The sequence below is a fragment of the Schistocerca piceifrons genome, chromosome 6 (assembly GCF_021461385.2).
Source record: "Schistocerca piceifrons isolate TAMUIC-IGC-003096 chromosome 6, iqSchPice1.1, whole genome shotgun sequence".
Taxonomy (NCBI): Eukaryota; Metazoa; Arthropoda; class Insecta; order Orthoptera; family Acrididae; genus Schistocerca; species Schistocerca piceifrons.
The window spans coordinates 294,000,118-294,019,347 of NC_060143.1; the positions used below are offsets into that span (position 1 = coordinate 294,000,118).

At 40.6% G+C, this 19,230-nt stretch overlaps 1 protein-coding gene across 1 annotated transcript in view; it reads left to right on the forward strand.

Annotated features, from left to right (window-relative positions):
• The window catches only part of LOC124803279 (sorbitol dehydrogenase-like), a 78,114-nt gene that overhangs the window by 46,953 nt on the left and 11,931 nt on the right, over positions 1–19,230 (forward strand). Inside the window, exon 5 of the mRNA XM_047264462.1 lies at positions 1,139–1,323. Coding sequence (XP_047120418.1) covers positions 1,139–1,323 — 185 coding nt within the window. The remainder of the gene's footprint in view (positions 1–1,138; positions 1,324–19,230) is intronic.

Consider the following 19,230-nt stretch of genomic DNA (forward strand, 5'->3'; position numbering starts at 1 on the left):
ATGTCATCCGTCCGTAGAATTGCATCTGAGACTGGTTTGAAGCGTTCCAGCACGCAGAAAATACTGAGAAAGAGCCTACACATGCTTCCATTCAAAATTCAAACGCACCAGGCCATACCCGTACGAGCTGTGCAACAACGGTTTGCCTTTGCTAATCAGATGCTCACAATGATTGACAGTGAAGGATTTGATGTTGGCTGCATCTGGTTTACAGATGAAGCACACTTCCACCTGAATGGATACGTGAATAAGCAGAACTGGCGATTTTGGGGTTCCGAAAAGCCATATTGGTGTGAAGCGAAACCACTGTATTCTCCTAAAGTTACTGTGTGGGCTGCAGTATGCAGCAGAGGCATTATTGCCCCTTTTTTCATTCGAGAAACGGTCACTGGTGCACGTTACGTTGCAATTTTGGAACAATTTGTCGCCACACAGCAAGCGTTAGAGGATCGACCAGGTACTGAATGGTTTATCCAAGATGGTGCCCGACCACATCGGACCGAACAAGTGTTTCGCTTTCTTGAGGAATACTTCGGGAATAGAGTCATTGCTTTGGAATACCACAAATTTACTGGTGCAGGCATGGATTGGCCTCCATATTCGCCGGATTTGACTCCCTGTGACTTTTTTTTGTGGGGCACAGTGAAAGACATGGTGTACCCGAAGCATACCGCCACGCTGGACGAGCTTGAATCGGCGATCTCTGTGGCATGTGAATCCATTTGGTTGAGACACTACGAAATGTGATGGCGAATTTCATTCTTCCTTCGCGCCACCTCTGTAGTGCCAATGGTGAACATTTTGAAAACATTGTGATGTGATTGTTTGCAAAGATTGTATTCATACGATTATTTCACTTATGTATGCTGATATGAGCTGTACAGCATACAGCGCCATCTGTTGGCAGCTTTTGTAACTATTATTTCAAACTGCTGTATAAACTTCTTACAGCTTTCATACAAATATACTGTTTACTGCATTCCTCTATCGATCTTTGTTTTCGAGATATTTAATTTTGAAATCAGGAAGCCCTTTTCTGGACACCCTGTACATGCTGTAACATCTTCCATCTAGGTTATAGCTGATTTCCGGTGTCGGTAGATTGAATCGACCGCTGACCACGTGGCTTTGTATGCAGACTGCCAGATCACGTGTCGCTGGAGGAGGGGGCGCTCCTGGAGCCGCTGTCTGTGGGGGTGCACGCGTGCCGCCTGGCCGGCGTCTGCCCGGGTTGCAAAGTGCTCGTCATCGGCGCCGGGCCCGTCGGGCTGCTCACCGTCGCCGCCGCCAAGGCGTTCGGCGCCAACAAGATAGGCATCGCAGGTACAAAACTGCAGTTTCGAAATATCGAGAAATCAAAGTTGGGGTGACAATGACCTCTGATGATTAAGTTGGTTGGTTGGTTTGTTTTAGGGTTTGATGGGGGCTAAACATCGAGGTCATCAGTCCCCTGTTCCAGACAGACGTACTTGTAAAAGGCCTATACAGTAAAAGCGTAACCTCTGCACCCAGAGGGAGGGAAAAAATGGTTCAAGTGGCTCTGAGCGCTATGTGACTTAACTTCCGAGGTCATCAGTCGCCTAGAACTTACAAGGGAACCTCCCCATCGCACCCCCCTCAGATTTAGTTTTAAGTTGGCACTGTGGATAGGCCTTGAAAAACAGAACACAGATCAATCGAGAAAAAAGGAAGAAGTTGTGTGGAACTATGAAAAAAAATAAGCAAAATATACAAACTGAGTAGTCCATGAGCAAGATAGGCAACATCAAGGAGAGTGTTAGCTCAGGAGCGCCGTGGTCCCGTGGTTAGCGCAGGGTGCGATTTGTGCTTGGGAGGGCGGATGTCTTCGGGGGTTATTAGAATTATGTATGTTACTAGCTTGGACGCATGGTTAAACAGCTATTTATAAATAGATGTTAATGCCGAAACTCACTATTCACGCGTATACACTATCAGAAAAGCCATCCCTTGTTATAGCTTTAAGAGTGCATCATAGGTAAAGCTTATTTACAAAATCATCTACATACAGGTATACGAGGGGAATTCGAAGAGTAGAGGCACATTTGTGAAGAGCTTTACTTATACTGATGATAGAAAACTGAAACATATTAATAGTATTAATAGTAAGACTTATTAAAAACTTTCAGTGTTCGGCACCACAAATTTAAATTATATGTAAAGTTTTACTCCAGTGCGTGGGAAATAAACATCCCAGGTTGGGACGCATAAACTAAAACCAGAGGAGGGGATGGTCTGATGCAGAGGGGGGGAAATCCCCCCATCCCCCCCCCCCCCTGCAAATCACACACAGGGTTAGCGTGAGCAGCTGGGGAACGAGAGGTTCTTGGTTCAAGTTTTCCCTCGAGTGAAAAGTTGAATTTTTTATATAATCAACTTCGTTCTCCAAAATTCCAGGCGATGTTCAGATTTGCTTGACATAAGCAGGATTTGACGTTCTACACACGGAAAAATTTGAAAACGTTAAAAACATATGTTTTGACAGAACACAGGGAAAACTGTGCGACTGTGAAACTGTTGCATTCATTTGTTGCAGTTTATGTGACAAACTCTTATGATTTCATCACTTTTTTGGGAGTGATTATCACATCCACAAGAAAACCTAAATCGGGCAGGGTAGAAGAATCTTTTTACCCATTCGCCAAGTGTACAAGTTAGGTGGGTCGACAACATATTCCTGTCATGTGACGCACATGCCGTCATCAGTGTCGTATAGAATATATCAGACGTGTTTTCCTGTGGAGGAATCGGTTGACCTATGAACTTGCGATCAAATGTTTTCGGTTCCCGTTGGAGAGGCACGTCCTTTCGTCTTCTAATCGCACGGTTTTGCGGTGCGGTCGCAAAACACAGACACTAAACTTATTACAGTGAACAGAGATGTCAATGAACGAACGGACAGATCATAAATTTGCGAAAATAAAGCAAATAAACTTTTCATTCGAGGGAAGACTTGAACCAAAGACCTCTCGTTCCGTAGCTGCTGACGCTAACCACGGGACCACGGCGCTCGTCAGCTCACATTATCCTTGATGTTGCTTATCTTGCGAATGGACTACTCAGTTTGTATATTTTGCTTATTTTTTTCATAGTTCCACACAACTTCTTCCTGTTTTCTCGATTTTTCTCTGCCTCGTGATAACTGGCTGTTGTGTCATGTCCTTAGGCTAGTTAGGTTTAAGTAGATCTAAGTTCTAGGGGACTGATGACCATTGATGTTAAGTCCCATAGTGCTCAGAGCCATTTAAACCATTTTTTTTGTTTTCTCGATCGATTTCTGTTCAGTTTTTCAAGGCCTGTGCCAACTTATAACTAAATCTGAGGGGGGTGCGATGGGGAGGTTCTCTTGTTAGAACTAATTAAACCTAACTAACCTAAGGACATCACACACATCCATGACCGAGGCAGAATTCGAACCTCCGACCGTAGCGGTCAGGGAGGGAACACCAAGGGGTTCAGAGCTAAAATGAACACCGCAATAACACAAAATAGAGGCCACTTAAACGAGCAGAGGAAATAGTTGACTAGAGTAAAACAGACTACAGCGGTTGAAGGATCAGGTAAAAGGTCAACCACTCAACTACAAACGAAGAACCTCCAGCTGGAAATCGCTGATAGAGGTACCAACACAACTTGTTAGCATAAAAGACACTATTTTGGTATCCACGTCACAATTAAAAGTCACTGGAGTGGGTGTAGCCTGAGAAATCATGCGAGAGCGTCCACACTAGAGGAAGTGATAAAACCCAGCTGCACGGATAAAACGTAAAACTGAGTCAGCTATAGAGGCATTGTCACCTAGAATTAAAGGAAGTGCAGCTGGTTAAATTAAAGGACTGCCGCAAGGGGGCTAAAAGGGGGCAGTCCATCAGAAGATCGACCACTGTCAGCCCTGCACCACAGCGACACTTGGGCGGGTTCTCACGGCGAAGGAGATAGCTGTGGGTCAACTGCGTGTGTCCACAATTTGGAGACGGCAGAGAACAACTGAGTCGCTACGCGTGCTCCTCAAGCATGCTGATTAAGTGATTTTATTTTCTTGCACCAGACATGGAACTTTAACTGTTCCGAAACCGACCGTGTGTACACAATAAAAGCTGGGGGATTAAGCAACTTTCGCGGTTTCTTAATTTTCCAAAATGGGCTTGTACAGTTGCGGCTGCCCCGTAACATGAACTCTTAGAGCGCTCCAGACTAGAGGTCTGCAAAGGGCGTTTTGTTCGCTCATACTCGCTCGAGCCCAGCGCTCTCGGGCAAAAACAGCGACAGACTGAGTTAGTTTATTCCACATCCTAGCCTCTCTGAAAACGGAGACTGTACTATTTTGGCTGCTGAGAGCGGCTCACATTCGCTCAACGACGCTAAATAATTATTCACGTATATTACAAGAATAGAGTAACATGTTACTACGAAGTTATAATTTTATCCTAGCTTATCACCAGTCTGATGTTTCATCACCAGGGCCCGGATTTTAATGACAAGTCATATTTTTCTGAACTACAGGGCGAATTTTAGAAAAAATTATACACAAATCTAGGCATTTTAGTGTCGAAAAGTGTATTTTGATTGTGCATATAAACTCATATTTCAACAAATTTTAGTAATATGTCATATTGCGGCTAACTTTTAATATAATAGGTCATATTTCCGTCAACTTTTGCCAAAAATTCATATACCGTTTTTCTCGAATCTTACGGGACATACGAATTATAAAAGGAATATGTTGCTCACGAGACAGTATGTAACGTGCTATTATGAAAGATAAACAGATAAATTAGTACACAGCTTCATTTCTCAGGACTGTAGCAGAAAATCGGTGTACCACAACAGTCGTTTCGCGAACATAAAACATTGTTGCGCAGAGTCGACAATACGCTCTCAGAGCCAACAAAGGCTTCTGCCGTAATAATCATCGCAGTTGCACAGGTGTTCCCAGTCACCAATTTGAATATAGCCTTTGCCTTGTTCAACATGCCTAAAGCAAAGTGTTCCGACAGCGTGAAGTTGCGAGGATATGTTCGAGAATTTGGAGAGAAGTTCTTCAATACTGATGGGAAAATATTATTCTGTAGACTGTGTGATGTTAAAGTTAGTGCAGAAAAGCGCTTTAGTGTGCAACAACACTGTAATACCGCTAAACACAGCAGCTGTGCGAAACGAAGTGCTGAAAATAACAGTATGCAAACGCTGTTATTTGAACAAACAGGTCAATCGTCAACCGTGCAATCGTTCTGCAAGGATCTGTGAGATGATGGTGTCCTGCAACATCCCACTGGAAAAGCTGAAGAATCCACGCTTCAGACGGTTCTTGGAGAAGTACACACCACATCCAGTTCCACATGAATCTTCACTGAGAAAAAACTATTTATCCATGTGCTACAATGATGTGTTCAACAAAATACGAATTACTATTGCTGAGCAAAAGATCTGGCTGTCGATTGATGAAACTACGGATATTAGTGGGCGATATATTGCAAATGTTGTTGTTAGTGTTCTAAAAGTTGATGGCCGTGGAGAATGTTCCTACTAACGTGTGAAGCTCTCGATAGAGTAAACAATTTGACGACTGATATTTTGTTTGACAACTCTCTGAAGCTACTGTGGCCGGATGGTATGAAATGAGAGAACGTTTTGCTGCTTGTAACAGATGGTGCTTCATATATGGCTAAAGCATCCAAAGGGCTTCAGATTCTCTTCCCCCGTATGGTGTACGCCACTTGACTTGCACATGCGTTGCACAGAGTTGCCGAAGAGGTGCGGTCAAATTACCCTGACGTGGACAAATTAATTTCCCGTGGCAAGAAAACCTATGTGAAGGCTCCGCTACTGGTGCAGAAATTCACGGAACAAGCACCTTCAACGTCCCTCCCACCTAAACGCGTTCTTACACGATGGGGTTCTTGGCTTAATGCTGCTGAGTATTGCTGCACCAACTACACCCAAATAAAGACAATCTTCTGTGAGCTTGGTAGCGATGAGTCAAGTGCTATCAAAATTGTGAAAGACGTTTTTACAGATACATTGTCTCGAAACTTGGCATACATCAACGCCAATTTTTTAGTGATATCAAAAGCCACCAAACGACTGGAAGCTGTTGGCACTCAGCTATGTGAGGCACTGAGTATTGTGCAACATGAGCAGAGTGAGTTGAGTCGAGCTTGTGGTCATGTGGCCGAAAAAGTGAAAACCAAATTGCAAAGTGTTCTCCAAAGGAATCCTGGATATTCTATACTGTGCAAAATTAGTGACAGTCTTTCAGGGAATGCCGCAACATTTGAAGATACTGAAACAAAGCTGAACTCCAGTGACTGGGCTGCCTTCAAATACGCTCCAGTGACGTATTGTGAAGTGGAGAGGAGCTTTTCCAGGTGCAAAACTATCATCAGCGACAACCTTAGGTCTTTGACAATGGGAAACTTGAAAATTCACCTTGTGATCCAGTACAACTTTGAAGATACTAAAGATTGACATACGGTATTAAATAATGGAAATGCTTTAAATACTATGTAGAAATAAAAACATTGTTTTGCTGTTTCGATCGATGATCTTTTCACTATACTTTCTGGTTAGAGACATTCAAAAAATAGGTGCAAATTAGCCACAAACCCTATACTTACAATATTTTGAGAAGTGAATTTTATATTACTTCATGGTGAATAAAAAATTACATAAACAAACAAGAATGCTTTAAATAAAATTCTATTACGTCGTATTTTATTTTTTAAGGTCATATTTATGTAAGCTTTAGGTCATAAATGCTTGCATATTTCACTTTTTTTAGGTAATTAAAATCCGGGCCCTATTCATCACATATCTGCCGCAAGGCAGATGAAATTGAAGGCAATATTATAGAAATGGAAGACTACTTCACTGAATTTGTGATTGGAGATATGATATACAGCGAGAAAAATTTCACAGTGTAAGTTCTAACAAGGCCTGGGAGTAAACGATATTTCGTCAGTACTACTGACAGCCTTGGGAGCACCGGCCATGATAAAACTCTTCCGTTCGGTGTGACACATGTGAGAGACAGACGAAATACCCTCTGACTTCAAGAAGAAAGTAATAATTTCAATTCCGAAGAAAGCAAGTGCTGATGGGTGTGAAGGCTATCGAACTATCAGTTTAATAAGTCATGGTGGCCAAATACTAATACGAATTATTTACGAAAGAATATAAAAACTGGTAGATGTTTTCCACTTTTCTTAAACGCAAACTTTCCGTGTTTGTTTTCACAGTTCATGCATCTCACCCTTTCACTAGTGTATTTAATCAATGGCGCTATATCCAACAAGAAGTTAAAATCACACACAGAACTCTAAGCAGGATGGTTGACATGGAAATTCATGTGTGTTTATACCAAACAGAAGAGATCTGAAAGCAGTGTTGTCAACATACTAATTTTACGCTAAAAATTAAAAGCTAAATACGCTTAATGTTGAAAAATCACTCACATTTTACAAACAAAAAATTTCTCATTTTGATTGCATCCACAAATCACACAATAACCAACTAATATACTACGCAATACATTTTTTGATGGGGGTTTTAGAGCAAATAATTTGTAAAATCTCATAAAAACGAGATTTTTAAAATTCTTATTATATGTTTACGTAATACAGATAGCTGAAGAAGAGAAGAGATTGTAGATAGATAGATGAGTTGTATGTGGTAATATAACAGGAAATTTAGCATTACTTGACCTTCCAAATTCAAAAGAAAATAGTGTTGAACATTAGAAAATAGTGTTGAACATTAGAAAAATCTAAAATTTGTGCATAAGAAGAAAGACTATGAGTGTGTTACTCGTCTAAATTTGAAAGTTTAAAAGCAAAAAATCTTTCAGGTCACTAGTATTTGCGGTCTGTTTGTCACATATTTTTAGTTCAGTACTATATTGAGAGTTATTAACAAAATTCACGTTCTTCATAGGCCTGTATCAATTTAAAGCAAAAAATTGGAATTATTTTATTTCTTAATAAAAATGATACGGAAGCCTAGTATTAATTTTTTCCAGAGAAATGCATTATGATGAACTGACATGCATTGTACGATTTGAGATGAAATCGCTCAGTTTTCTAATTGCATGTAAGTTAACAGCCACTGTACGCTACAGCTGACGACGTGGGACCTGACCCTGTCGCCAACGCAATACGTAGCTACAGAATCGAATCAAAGAGCATTAATTTATCCATGATAACCGCTGTTGAGCTACGTGGCTATGGATTAAATTACTTTAAAACACACAACAGACGCTTATTATAGAGCTTTCGTTATGCGAAGACGTGTTTCGCTTATCTTCAGTTGATGAGATACATTTACGTGGACATGTCGAAGAATAATACATTTCTTCCAATCCATACGTGGCATACAGCAAACCAGTGCTTAACAGTATTCGTTAAAAACCAGTCTTGGCTGCAATTTTAGTTTTTTCATTTTTCAACGACGTGTTTCGCCTTATTTAAGCATCTTCAGGTTATGTTTTCTAGATGGACGCGAGAGGCACCAAAGTTTGCATAACGCGTTCCCGTTCACAGGAGCGAGTAACAGAGTAAGATGGGGGCACTAGTTAGGCATTATGCTTACTACCTGAGCCCCCATCTTACTCTGCTACTCGCTCCTGTGAACGGGAACGCGTTATGCAGACTTTGGTGCCTCTCGCGTCCATCTAGAAAAGACAACCTGATGATACCTAAATAAGGCGAAACGCGTCGTTGAAAAATAAAAAAAATAAAAAAACTAAAATTGTAACCAAGACTGTTTTCAACGAATACTAGTAATAAATTTACAAGACCGTGCTGTAAAGTAATGCCTCAGAATTTTGTATGTGAAAACTCTTATAGATTTTTAAATGAGAAAAAAGTTATAAACATTGTCAGTCTTATTATTCACGTCTACATATTTGTTTCTCAACGTTGACACCCGTAGAATGATTGATTTTTGACGGGGCCACAATCTCATCTCTGATTCCACCGCTTCGTCACTATCAAAGCGATGTTCTCGAAGGTGTTCTTTGAGTTCTAGAAGCAGGTAAAAATCGGATGGGGCCAAGTCGGGGCTGCATCGAGTATGAGCGAAGACAGTGAACCCAGGGCATCGATTGTTGCAGGTGACCCAGCGCTCGTGTGGGGTCTGGCGTTGTTATCCAGAAGCAGAGCGACTGTTTACGTGGACGAACTCTTGGAATTCGTGTTTCCAGTTTCATGAGAGTCTTGCAGTACCTTGCAGTGTTCATGGTGGGCCTTCAGACACGGATTCCAAATGCACCACCCGTTGAACATCCCAGAATCCTGTGGGCATGAGTTTGCCCGCTGACAGCATGGTCCTGGACTTATTTGTCGCAGGTGATTCTTTGCGGCGGACGCTGTCTTACTTTCAGGGTCGATATGGTGAACCCAGCTTTTCTCAACTGTCACTATGTTGTTAGGGAACTCGTCATCCTTGCGCTCAAAAACCAAAAGAAATTGTTGACACAAGTCCAATTTCCTCTGTTTCATGTCAAGAGTGAGTATTCGAGGCACCCACCGCGAACAGTTTTGTGTACAGCAGTTCTGCAGTGATGGCCCCTATGCTCTCTCACGATGCGCCACACTTACCTGAGAGCTGTTTCTCTGTTACCACACAATTTTCTCTGGTGAGTTCATCAACTAGTTTCCGATGAGTCTCGTCGGTTGTCGCACGCAGTCGTCCACTCCGAGGTCTGTCACGCACGTTGATGTTACCAGCACTGTTTCCTTCATTACGAGCAGGAACAACGCAACTTCGCACATTAATGATGTTGATACAATCATTATTGTACACAGCATACATTCTTCTATGGAAATGAAAATGAGCGTTTGGCGTCATTGGCCGGGAGGCCCCTGACGGGTCAGGTTCGGCCGCCTTGGTGCAAGTCTCATTACATTCGACGCCACATTGGGCGACCTGCGCGCCGGATGGAGATGAAATAATGATGAAGACAACACAACACCCAGTCCCTGAGCGGAGAAAATCCCCGACTCAGCCGGGAGTCGAACCCGGGCCCCTTAGGACGGCAGTCCATCACGTTGACCATTCAGCTATCGGGGCGGACATTCTTCTATGAATTTAGTTGGAGCCACGTTTTCTGATGTTAGAAAAACGACTATAGCACGCTGTTTCTCATGCACCTACACAGTTACGCTGTATACGGTCTTGTTACACGTTAGTATTCGGAAAAATGGAAATGAGCGTACGGCATTGTGGGCCGGCAGTCCCCCATTCGGGGACGTTCGGCCGCCGAGGGCAAGTACTTATTGCATTCGACGCCATATTGGACGACTTGCTCGTCGGAGATAGGAATAACATGATGATGAGGACAACACAACACCCAGTCCCTGTGCGGAGAAAAACTCCTGCCCCAGCCTGGAATCGAACCCGGGCCCCTTGGCGCGGCATTCTGCTGCGCTGACTACTCAGCTAACGGGGGTGGACGCTACTATTCGGAGCCTTCTAGCGGAAGAGGGTTTTAACTTGCGTCGGCGAAGCGGGGATGACGACTATGTAATATGCATGGCATGTAACATCTCAACCGATATTAAGAGCAGAGAAAAAAATTCGGAGACATTACTTCCCAGCACGCCCTTGTGAAAGAGAAATTAAATACGAAAACTTTAATCTCACGAAGACAGTTTATTAAATAAATGCAAATAAAACGATTAGTATGGAAAGAGAAGGATAATTTCAAGCAGTTTTGTGTAGCAGCCAAGAGTGCCTGTTACTTTACACCAGAATAAATTTTTATTACTTACAAATTTAGGTTATGATGAATAAAGGGCGCCCATTCTTAATCAGTGCCCTAGGAATATAACTGAGTATTCGCGGTCGATCTTTGACTTATGGAAAGAAGAGAGGCTTGAATAGAACCTTATCACTGTTCCACAAATATATTTATGTTTAGTTGATAGTTAGATGATTTACTTTTATTCTGTAACTCCTGTTTTACTGATTATATGCTTTGGACTTCACTGATTCACTAGTGAAGTACAGCTGTCACCGTTTGGTTGACTTACCCGTTTGTTTGTCTACAACTTACAATTTTCTTATACATTCCGAAATCAGTTGCGGTTATAGACATATGAAGTAGCCCATATAAAGACGTGATATGCGTTTCTGTATAATGAAAATGGACCACATCACATTGCTTGCTTAACAATACAACGTGTCTAGTGTAATGAGACATGAAAAGTTGTTTTACATGTATATCTTTTCACATTGATGTTCTATTAGAACTTAACATAAATTGTTACCTACGTACTAGCTAACTCTGTTTGTTAATTTAGGATGTCATTTGCATAAACGTCTCTTTGTAGGTTGTCGGCCACAAAAAGCTGAATAAACAGTCAAACGCTTTATGAAATTATTTTTACGAAAAAAATTAGATCTGAGAAGCATCTGCCGCGCCTCTGAATGATACAAAAAAATATGTGCAGCAAATGAGGTGCCAAATGAGAATATTAAGTTCAGAGTTTAACGTAGAATTTCAAAGAGTACTAGAGGATAATTGTTTTACATGATTTCGAGCATCTCAAATCTATTTATTTCTTACTTTTAGACATATCAATTCATAAAATATTGCGATCGTTTTTTCAAGTTTTTTTTTTATTTTTATCGTTCAGAAAGCATGAAATGTAATATAAATCTCGATCTCCTTAAATACCCTGATTAATTTCAAGTAATTAAATAACGGCCTTGCTGTGCTGGTACTGCGAACGGCTGAAAGCAAGGGGAAACTACAGCCGTAATTTTTCCCGAGGGCATGCAGCTTTACTGCAGCTTTACTGTATGATTACATGATGATGGCGTCCTCTTGGGTAAAATATTCCGGAGGTAAAATAGTCCCCCATTCGGATCTCCGGGCGGGGACTACTCAAGAGGATGTCGTTATCAGGAGAAAGAAAACTGGCGTTCTACGGATCGGAGCGTGGAATGTCAGATCCCTTAATCGGGCAGGTAGGTTAGAAAATTTAAAAAGGGAAATGGATAGGTTGAAGTTAGATATAGTGGGAATTAGTGAAGTTCGGTGGCAGGAGGAACAAGACTTCTGGTCAGGTGACTACAGGGTTATAAACACAAAATCAAATAGAGGTAATGCAGGAGTAGGTTTAATAATGAATAGGAAAATAGGAATGCGGGTAAGCTACTACAAACAGCATAGTGAACGCATTATTGTGGCCAAGATAGATACGAAGCCCACGCCTACTACAGTAGTACAAGTTTATATGCCAACTAGCTCTGCAGATGACGAAGAAATCGAAGAAATGTATGATGAAATAAAAGAAATTATTCAGATTGTGAAGGGAGACGAAAATTTAATAGTCATGGGTGACTGGAATTCGAGTGTAGGAAAAGTGAGAGAAGGAAACATAGTAGGTGAATATGGATTGGGCGACAGAAATGAAAGAGGAAGCCGCCTGGTCGAATTTTGCACAGAGCACAACATAATCATAACTAACACTTGGTTTAAGAATCATGAAAGAAGGTTGTATACATGGAAGAACCCTGGAGATACTAAAAGGTTTCAGATAGATTATATAATGGTAAGACAGAGATTTAGGAACCAGGTTTTAAATTGTAAGACATTTCCAGGGGCAGATGTGGACTCTGACCACAATCTATTGGTTATGACCTGTAGATTAAAACTGAAGAAACTGCAAAAAGGCAGGAATTTAAGGAGATGGGACCTGGATAAACTAAAAGAACCAGAGGTTGTACAGAGATTCAGGGAGAGCATAAGGGAGCAATTGACAGGAATGGGGGAAATAAATACAGTAGAAGAAGAATGGGTAGCTTTGAGGGATGAAGTAGTGAAGGCAGCAGAGGATCAAGTAGGTAAAAAGACGAGGGCTAGTAGAAATCCTTGGGTAACAGAAGAAATATTGAATTTAATTGATGAAAGGAGAAAATATAAAAATGCAGTAAGTGAAACAGGCAAAAAGGAATACAAACGTCTCAAAAATGAGATCGACAAGAAGTGCAAAATGGCTAAACAGGGATGGCTAGAGGACAAATGTAAGGATGTAGAGGCCTATCTCACTAGGGGTAAGATAGATACCGCCTACAGGAAAATTAAAGAGACCTTTGGAGATAAGAGAACAACTTGTATGAATATCAAGAGCTCAGATGGAAACCCAGTTCTAAGCAAAGAAGGGAAAGCAGAAAGGTGGAAGGAGTATATAGAGGGTCTATACAAGGGCGATGTACATGAGGACAATATTATGGAAATGGAAGAGGATGTAGATGAAGATGAAATGGGAGATATGATACTGCGTGAAGAGTTTGACAGAGCACTGAAAGACCTGAGTCGAAACAAGGCCCCCGGAGTAGACAATATCCCATTGGAACTACTGACGGCCGTGGGAGAGCCAGTCCTGACAAAACTCTACCATCTGGTGAGCAAGATGTATGAAACAGGCGAAATACCCTCAGACTTCAAGAAGAATATTATAATTCCAATCCCAAAGAAAGCAGGTGTTGACAGATGTGAAAATTACCGAACTATCAGCTTAATAAGTCACAGCTGCAAAATACTAACACGAATTCTTTACAGACGAATGGAAAAACTAGTAGAAGCCAACCTCGGGGAAGATCAGTTTGGATTCCGTAGAAACACTGGAACACGTGAGGCAATACTGACCTTACGACTTATCTTAGAAGAAAGATTAAGGAAAGGCAAACCTACGTTTCTAGCATTTGTAGACTTAGAGAAAGCTTTTGACAATGTTGACTGGAATACTCTCTTTCACATTTTAAAGGTGGCAGGGGTAAAATACAGGGAGCGAAAGGCTATTTACAATTTGTACAGAAACCAGATGGCAGTTATAAGAGTCGAGGGACATGAAAGGGAAGCAGTGGTTGGGAAGGGAGTAAGACAGGGTTGTAGCCTCTCCCCGATGTTGTTCAATCTGTATATTGAGCAAGCAGTAAAGGAAACAAAAGAAAAATTCGGAGTAGGTATTAAAATTCATGGAGAAGAAATAAAAACTTTGGGGTTCGCCGATGACATTGTAATTCTGTCAGAGACAGCAAAGGACTTGGAAGAGCAGTTGAATGGAATGGACAGTGTCTTGAAAGGAGGATATAGGATGAACATCAACAAAAGCAAAACAAGGATAATGGAATGTAGTCTAATTAAGTCCGGTGATGCTGAGGGAATTAGATTAGGAAATGAGGCACTTAAAGTAGTAAAGGAGTTTTGCTATTTGGGGAGCAAAATAACTGATGATGGTCGAAGTAGAGAGGATATAAAATGTAGGCTGGCAATGGCAAGGAAAGCGTTTCTGAAGAAGAGAAATTTGTTAACATCCAGTATTGATTTAAGTGTCAGGAAGTCATTTCTGAAAGTATTCGTATGGAGTGTAGCCATGTATGGAAGTGAAACATGGACGATAAATAGTTTGGACAAGAAGAGAATAGAAGCTTTCGAAATGTGGTGCTACAGAAGAATGCTGAAGATTAGATGGGTAGATCACATAACTAATGAGGAAGTATTGAATAGGATTGGGGAGAAGAGACGTTTGTGGCACAACTTGACCAGAAGAAGGGATCGGTTGGTAGGACATGTTCTGAGGCATCAAGGGATCACCAATTTAGTATTGGAGGGCAGCGTGGAGGGTAAAAATCGTAGAGGGAGACCAAGAGATGAATACACTAAGCAGATTCAGAAGGATGTAGGTTGCAGTAGGTACTGGGAGATGAAAAAGCTTGCACAGGATAGAGTAGCATGGAGAGCTGCATCAAACCAGTCTCAGGACTGAAGACCACAACAACAACAAACAACAAATAATTTTTGCGAAAATAGAACTCACACTAGTCAGTTTGATACGTGATTAGTCTATTTCGCACACTTAGTCTGGCTGTAAAAATTTGGATAAGATCCAGTGTGTAATTTCTGGGGAGTCTTGTTTCACTTCGAGCAAAGATTTGGTGACAGTTAAATATCACCCCAATGTAACTTCTTATGTGTAAAATGGCTACTAGAGCTTAAGGAGATGAACTTTTGGACACTCCGTTATTCACTGCTAGCAGCAACTGTTCGTGAAATGTTTCAATTTATCCTCAAATCACTAATTATGTCTTTCTTAATTACTGTGATTACTTCCAAGCATTTAAATCTTGTTTGCAAACAAGATCTCACGCCTCTCAAATTGATACCCTATTTGTCCATTTGTCACTCTTCGTTTGGCTACGAAAATTCGGACAACATTTTCCCTCACATTACTAATTATGTTTGCTTAATTACCCTCATTACTTTCAAACAATTTCTGGAGAGTTTTGTTTCGCTCTGCTCAAACCCTAGACCAGAGAAGTGTCTGGCTCTAGAATTTGCTCAAGTAATAAGATTGAAAGGGTAATTAAAAATTAAATACCTAAAGGCTTGTATTAATTGTAACGTGTGGAGTTGTAAAACTGTGACAGGGTGGCTCTCTGTCTCTCTACTTTACACTCCCCCCCCCCCCCCCCCCCAACCACCACATTCACCCACCTCTCTCTTCGCTCTCCTTATGTCCAACTACTACAGCTTTAATTCACCTGTATGTGCTAATTTAATGAATTCTTTGTTTTTATTCTTAAATTTAGAGGGAGATTATTGTTTTGCACATTGCGTTGCTCAGAAGGAAAAACATAGATGTGCGTGTTTGGTGGATAGTTGCTGGCGGCTTTTTGAGTACACTAGAGCTCTCTTCAGACCCTTAGTAAGAGACAGCATTACATCACCGAAGCCTTTTGTTGTACATAGCACGGGCAAAGTCATCAGCATACGCAAATTCTTGTTCTTCGTGGCAGCTAAGCATGGGATATCAATATTAAACAGTGAGGAAACAAGCGCAGATACTCAAGGAAAAAGCTGTTCTAAGTTAATACGTTTTTTAGATCTCATTATTCTGCACGGGCATGTTCGAGACTGTGATGACGAAGTGAAGAACATAGTAAATGATGGATATAATAGAACTAATATTAACCAAGAAATAGTGATTCCACACACAGGGAAAAAAGGAACAGTTCCATATGCTCATGTAGCTCAACGTCCAGTGGGTACTTAGATAATGCCTAACATGTCATTATTTGGTAGTTGTGCTTCTTTTGTTCCAGTTCTACGTGATACAGTATTTGTTCTGACAGATTTCGTACTTCAATAATACATCTAATAAACATATATCTCTCCATCATCATTCCCATGTTTATCATTACGTCCAATAAACACTAAAAATGCCTCTATGCCCTCGACAACCTTCCAATACTCTCACATCATCATTATTTCTCTGTCGAGGCAAACCTCATTTCAATTCTAGTTATTGCTGTATCATACTTGCACGCATCAGCTGGACGGTTTCGAGTACTACACATGTGTAGGACATTAAATTGACTGATTCTGCCCGGCTAACACCATTTAACATTGATTATCTCATAAAGATAATTTTTATACCTAGCCTACATTCTCATAAAATAGACAGTTCGAACACTTCACCTACAAACTATAAATACACCAGCACTGTTTAACATCTCTTTGTATAGAAATTGTTTGGTGTTAATAATGCTCATATTTATCATTATTCTTGTTTATCACTTTTTTGAAGGCAAAGTCATCTGATAATGTTTGGATGTTTTCATACAAGGGAGAATTCAGTCACATTACAATACACAGACTATTTTCCTTTACCCTTCCAGCTTAACCCATGGGTCCTGCTGTACCTTTTGCACTTTGAACCGTGCTTGATGTAAATAATTATTTATTTTTTTATAGGATCAAAGCAAATAACACTCTCAATGGTTACCGCAAAACGCTATTTTCCGTTGATACGTGGAATATTTGTACTTTACACTATCACAGTTGTTGAAAATCCTTATGGTAATAAAAAGTAAATCCATCAGTTTTTTACTATGTTGGAATTATTTTACAGGAGGTATCAGGCTCCGGTTTATCGATACCTGCTTTTCAAATCAGTCTATTTTCACGTTTCTTAAAAGTTTACCTTGAAACATATATAATGTACACATGTTTCCAGTTGCGTGTCGATTGTTCACACCTTGGCGTAAACGTATCAGAACTTTATATTCACATTCGTTTATCTATAACAGATAATTACACTCATTCCAACCCCGAAATTATCTCTGTCTTTTCTGTTAGTAACATTTGCCGCGTTCAGGATTACTTCGACGTCCTAGTTAGCAAGGTATACTGAAATATTTTTTTGATTCTTTGGAAATCTAAACTGTTCATAATATAATTATGCCACATTAATTATTAATTCCAACTGATTGTTTCCTTTCTTTGTATCATTATTAATTTCATTAATAAATCCCACTATATCATTGTGTATAGTGCGATTATTATTATTATTGATTTCCCTTACAAAACTTTGGTTAACTGCTCCATCGATAAAGTTTTCATCTTCGCAGATATTCGTTATCTACATCCATTACAAAATCTGTATCCCATTCTTCATTCACACAGACTCTAGCATTACAATAACTTTTGATATCTTGATACTGATCCTTTATCGTCAAACAAATTCCCTCCTTCAAAATGGCAGTCAATTGAAGTTTGCTTCGCTGGATAATCACTCTGTAACGGAGCGGTAGTAAACATAAATTATTGTTTCTTAAACATTTTGCATTAAAATCGTGCCCTCAGAAGTACACTAAACTAGGCCCCTATTAGTGGATATTAATATGGGGTGAATCCACCCTTCGCCCTTCGCCTTCTTGACGGTTTCATCTTTGCTGCGGACACTTTCAATGAGGCGTCTGAATGTCTGTGGAGGAATGGCAGCCCATTGTTCCTCAGCAGTCGAAACCAGAGAAGCTAGCAATGTTCGACGCAGGGGTGTGGAACTTAGTCGATGTTCTAACTCATCCCAAAGACACCCATTGCGTTGAGCTCAGGACTGTGAGCATGCCAGTCTATGTCTGTAACGTTATGTCTTCAAACCATTGCCTCACGGGTGTTGCTTTATGACTCAGTCCACTGTAATGCTGATACAAACAATTATCGTCTCGGAACTGTTCCTTTCTGTACGCAGTACACGGTGTTGTAAAAGTAGCTCATATCCTTCCACGTTTAGTGTTTTCTTAAGAATAATAAGGGGATAAACCCTAACGACGCCTCCACGTAGCGTTACTTACATCATCTGGAGAAGTCCTAAATAGAAAGGAACCGTAAAATAAGACAAGGAAGTAACAATCTTAGATAGAAAAAGGTCAGATAAGACAAGGAAGTAACAAACTTAGATAGGAAAATGTCAGATCTTTGACAGCAGTGGTTGAATGCAAGTTGTGTAAAATAAGGAAATGACCATTACTTAGAATTACAACATGATGCTGGAGATCATTTGATACTAAATTTTTCCCTCGATTCCTAAAATTTCACTCCAGTCATGTCACACCCCATTCTAAACTACTGCAGAGGAGAGCCAAAAGCTGTAAACTAACACTTCGGCGACTTGCGCGTCGAAATACTACAATAGAAAACATAAACTCGATACTATTTGAGAGTCTAAATAGCGTACTGTCGGAAACTACTAAAAATGTTAGAATTCATTAAAAACTAAAGGGAGAGGGAGCCATAAAAGGTGACGCACAAACAGAGACACGGACCATGTTATCATCTGAGAACTAAAACCGATTTATGTTTCAGTTCAACTTGAGTTTAGGAGTATGGCCAGGAGATTGCTTTAAGTCCAGGAAAATCACTACTTCTGCTAGAACATTAAGAATATTGTCTTTGCAACACGGAGACCCGAAAGGGTCACCCTTCATTTTTTTCACTAATCTGAAACTCACCCCTTACCCCTTTATTCCTGGGAAGGAAATATGCCGGAATAATAGAGTTAAAAGTTGTTTGCCAGCTATGCCGTTAAAAAAAGGGCACCGTTCCATTAAAAAATAAAAAAAAAGTATTTGCCTCAGTATCACGGTTCATACAATACTTTCAAGGATTAAACGGACAACAACATTAATTTGCCATCGGTGTACTAACATTTTGCGGTGGCCCGGTGTAATGTTAAGCTCTCCCTATACAGCTTCAGCGCTTTCGTGGACTTACTTGTTGAAGAGTGCTGGTTCTGCTTCCTTGCAGCGCCGATGTCTTCTGCTAGCACCGGACGCTTCTCCGAAAATTTCACTGTTAGGGAGGGGAAATTTTCACTCTCTCGCTCTCTCTCTTCTTATTTAAAAAATACGCTACTCTTAGAA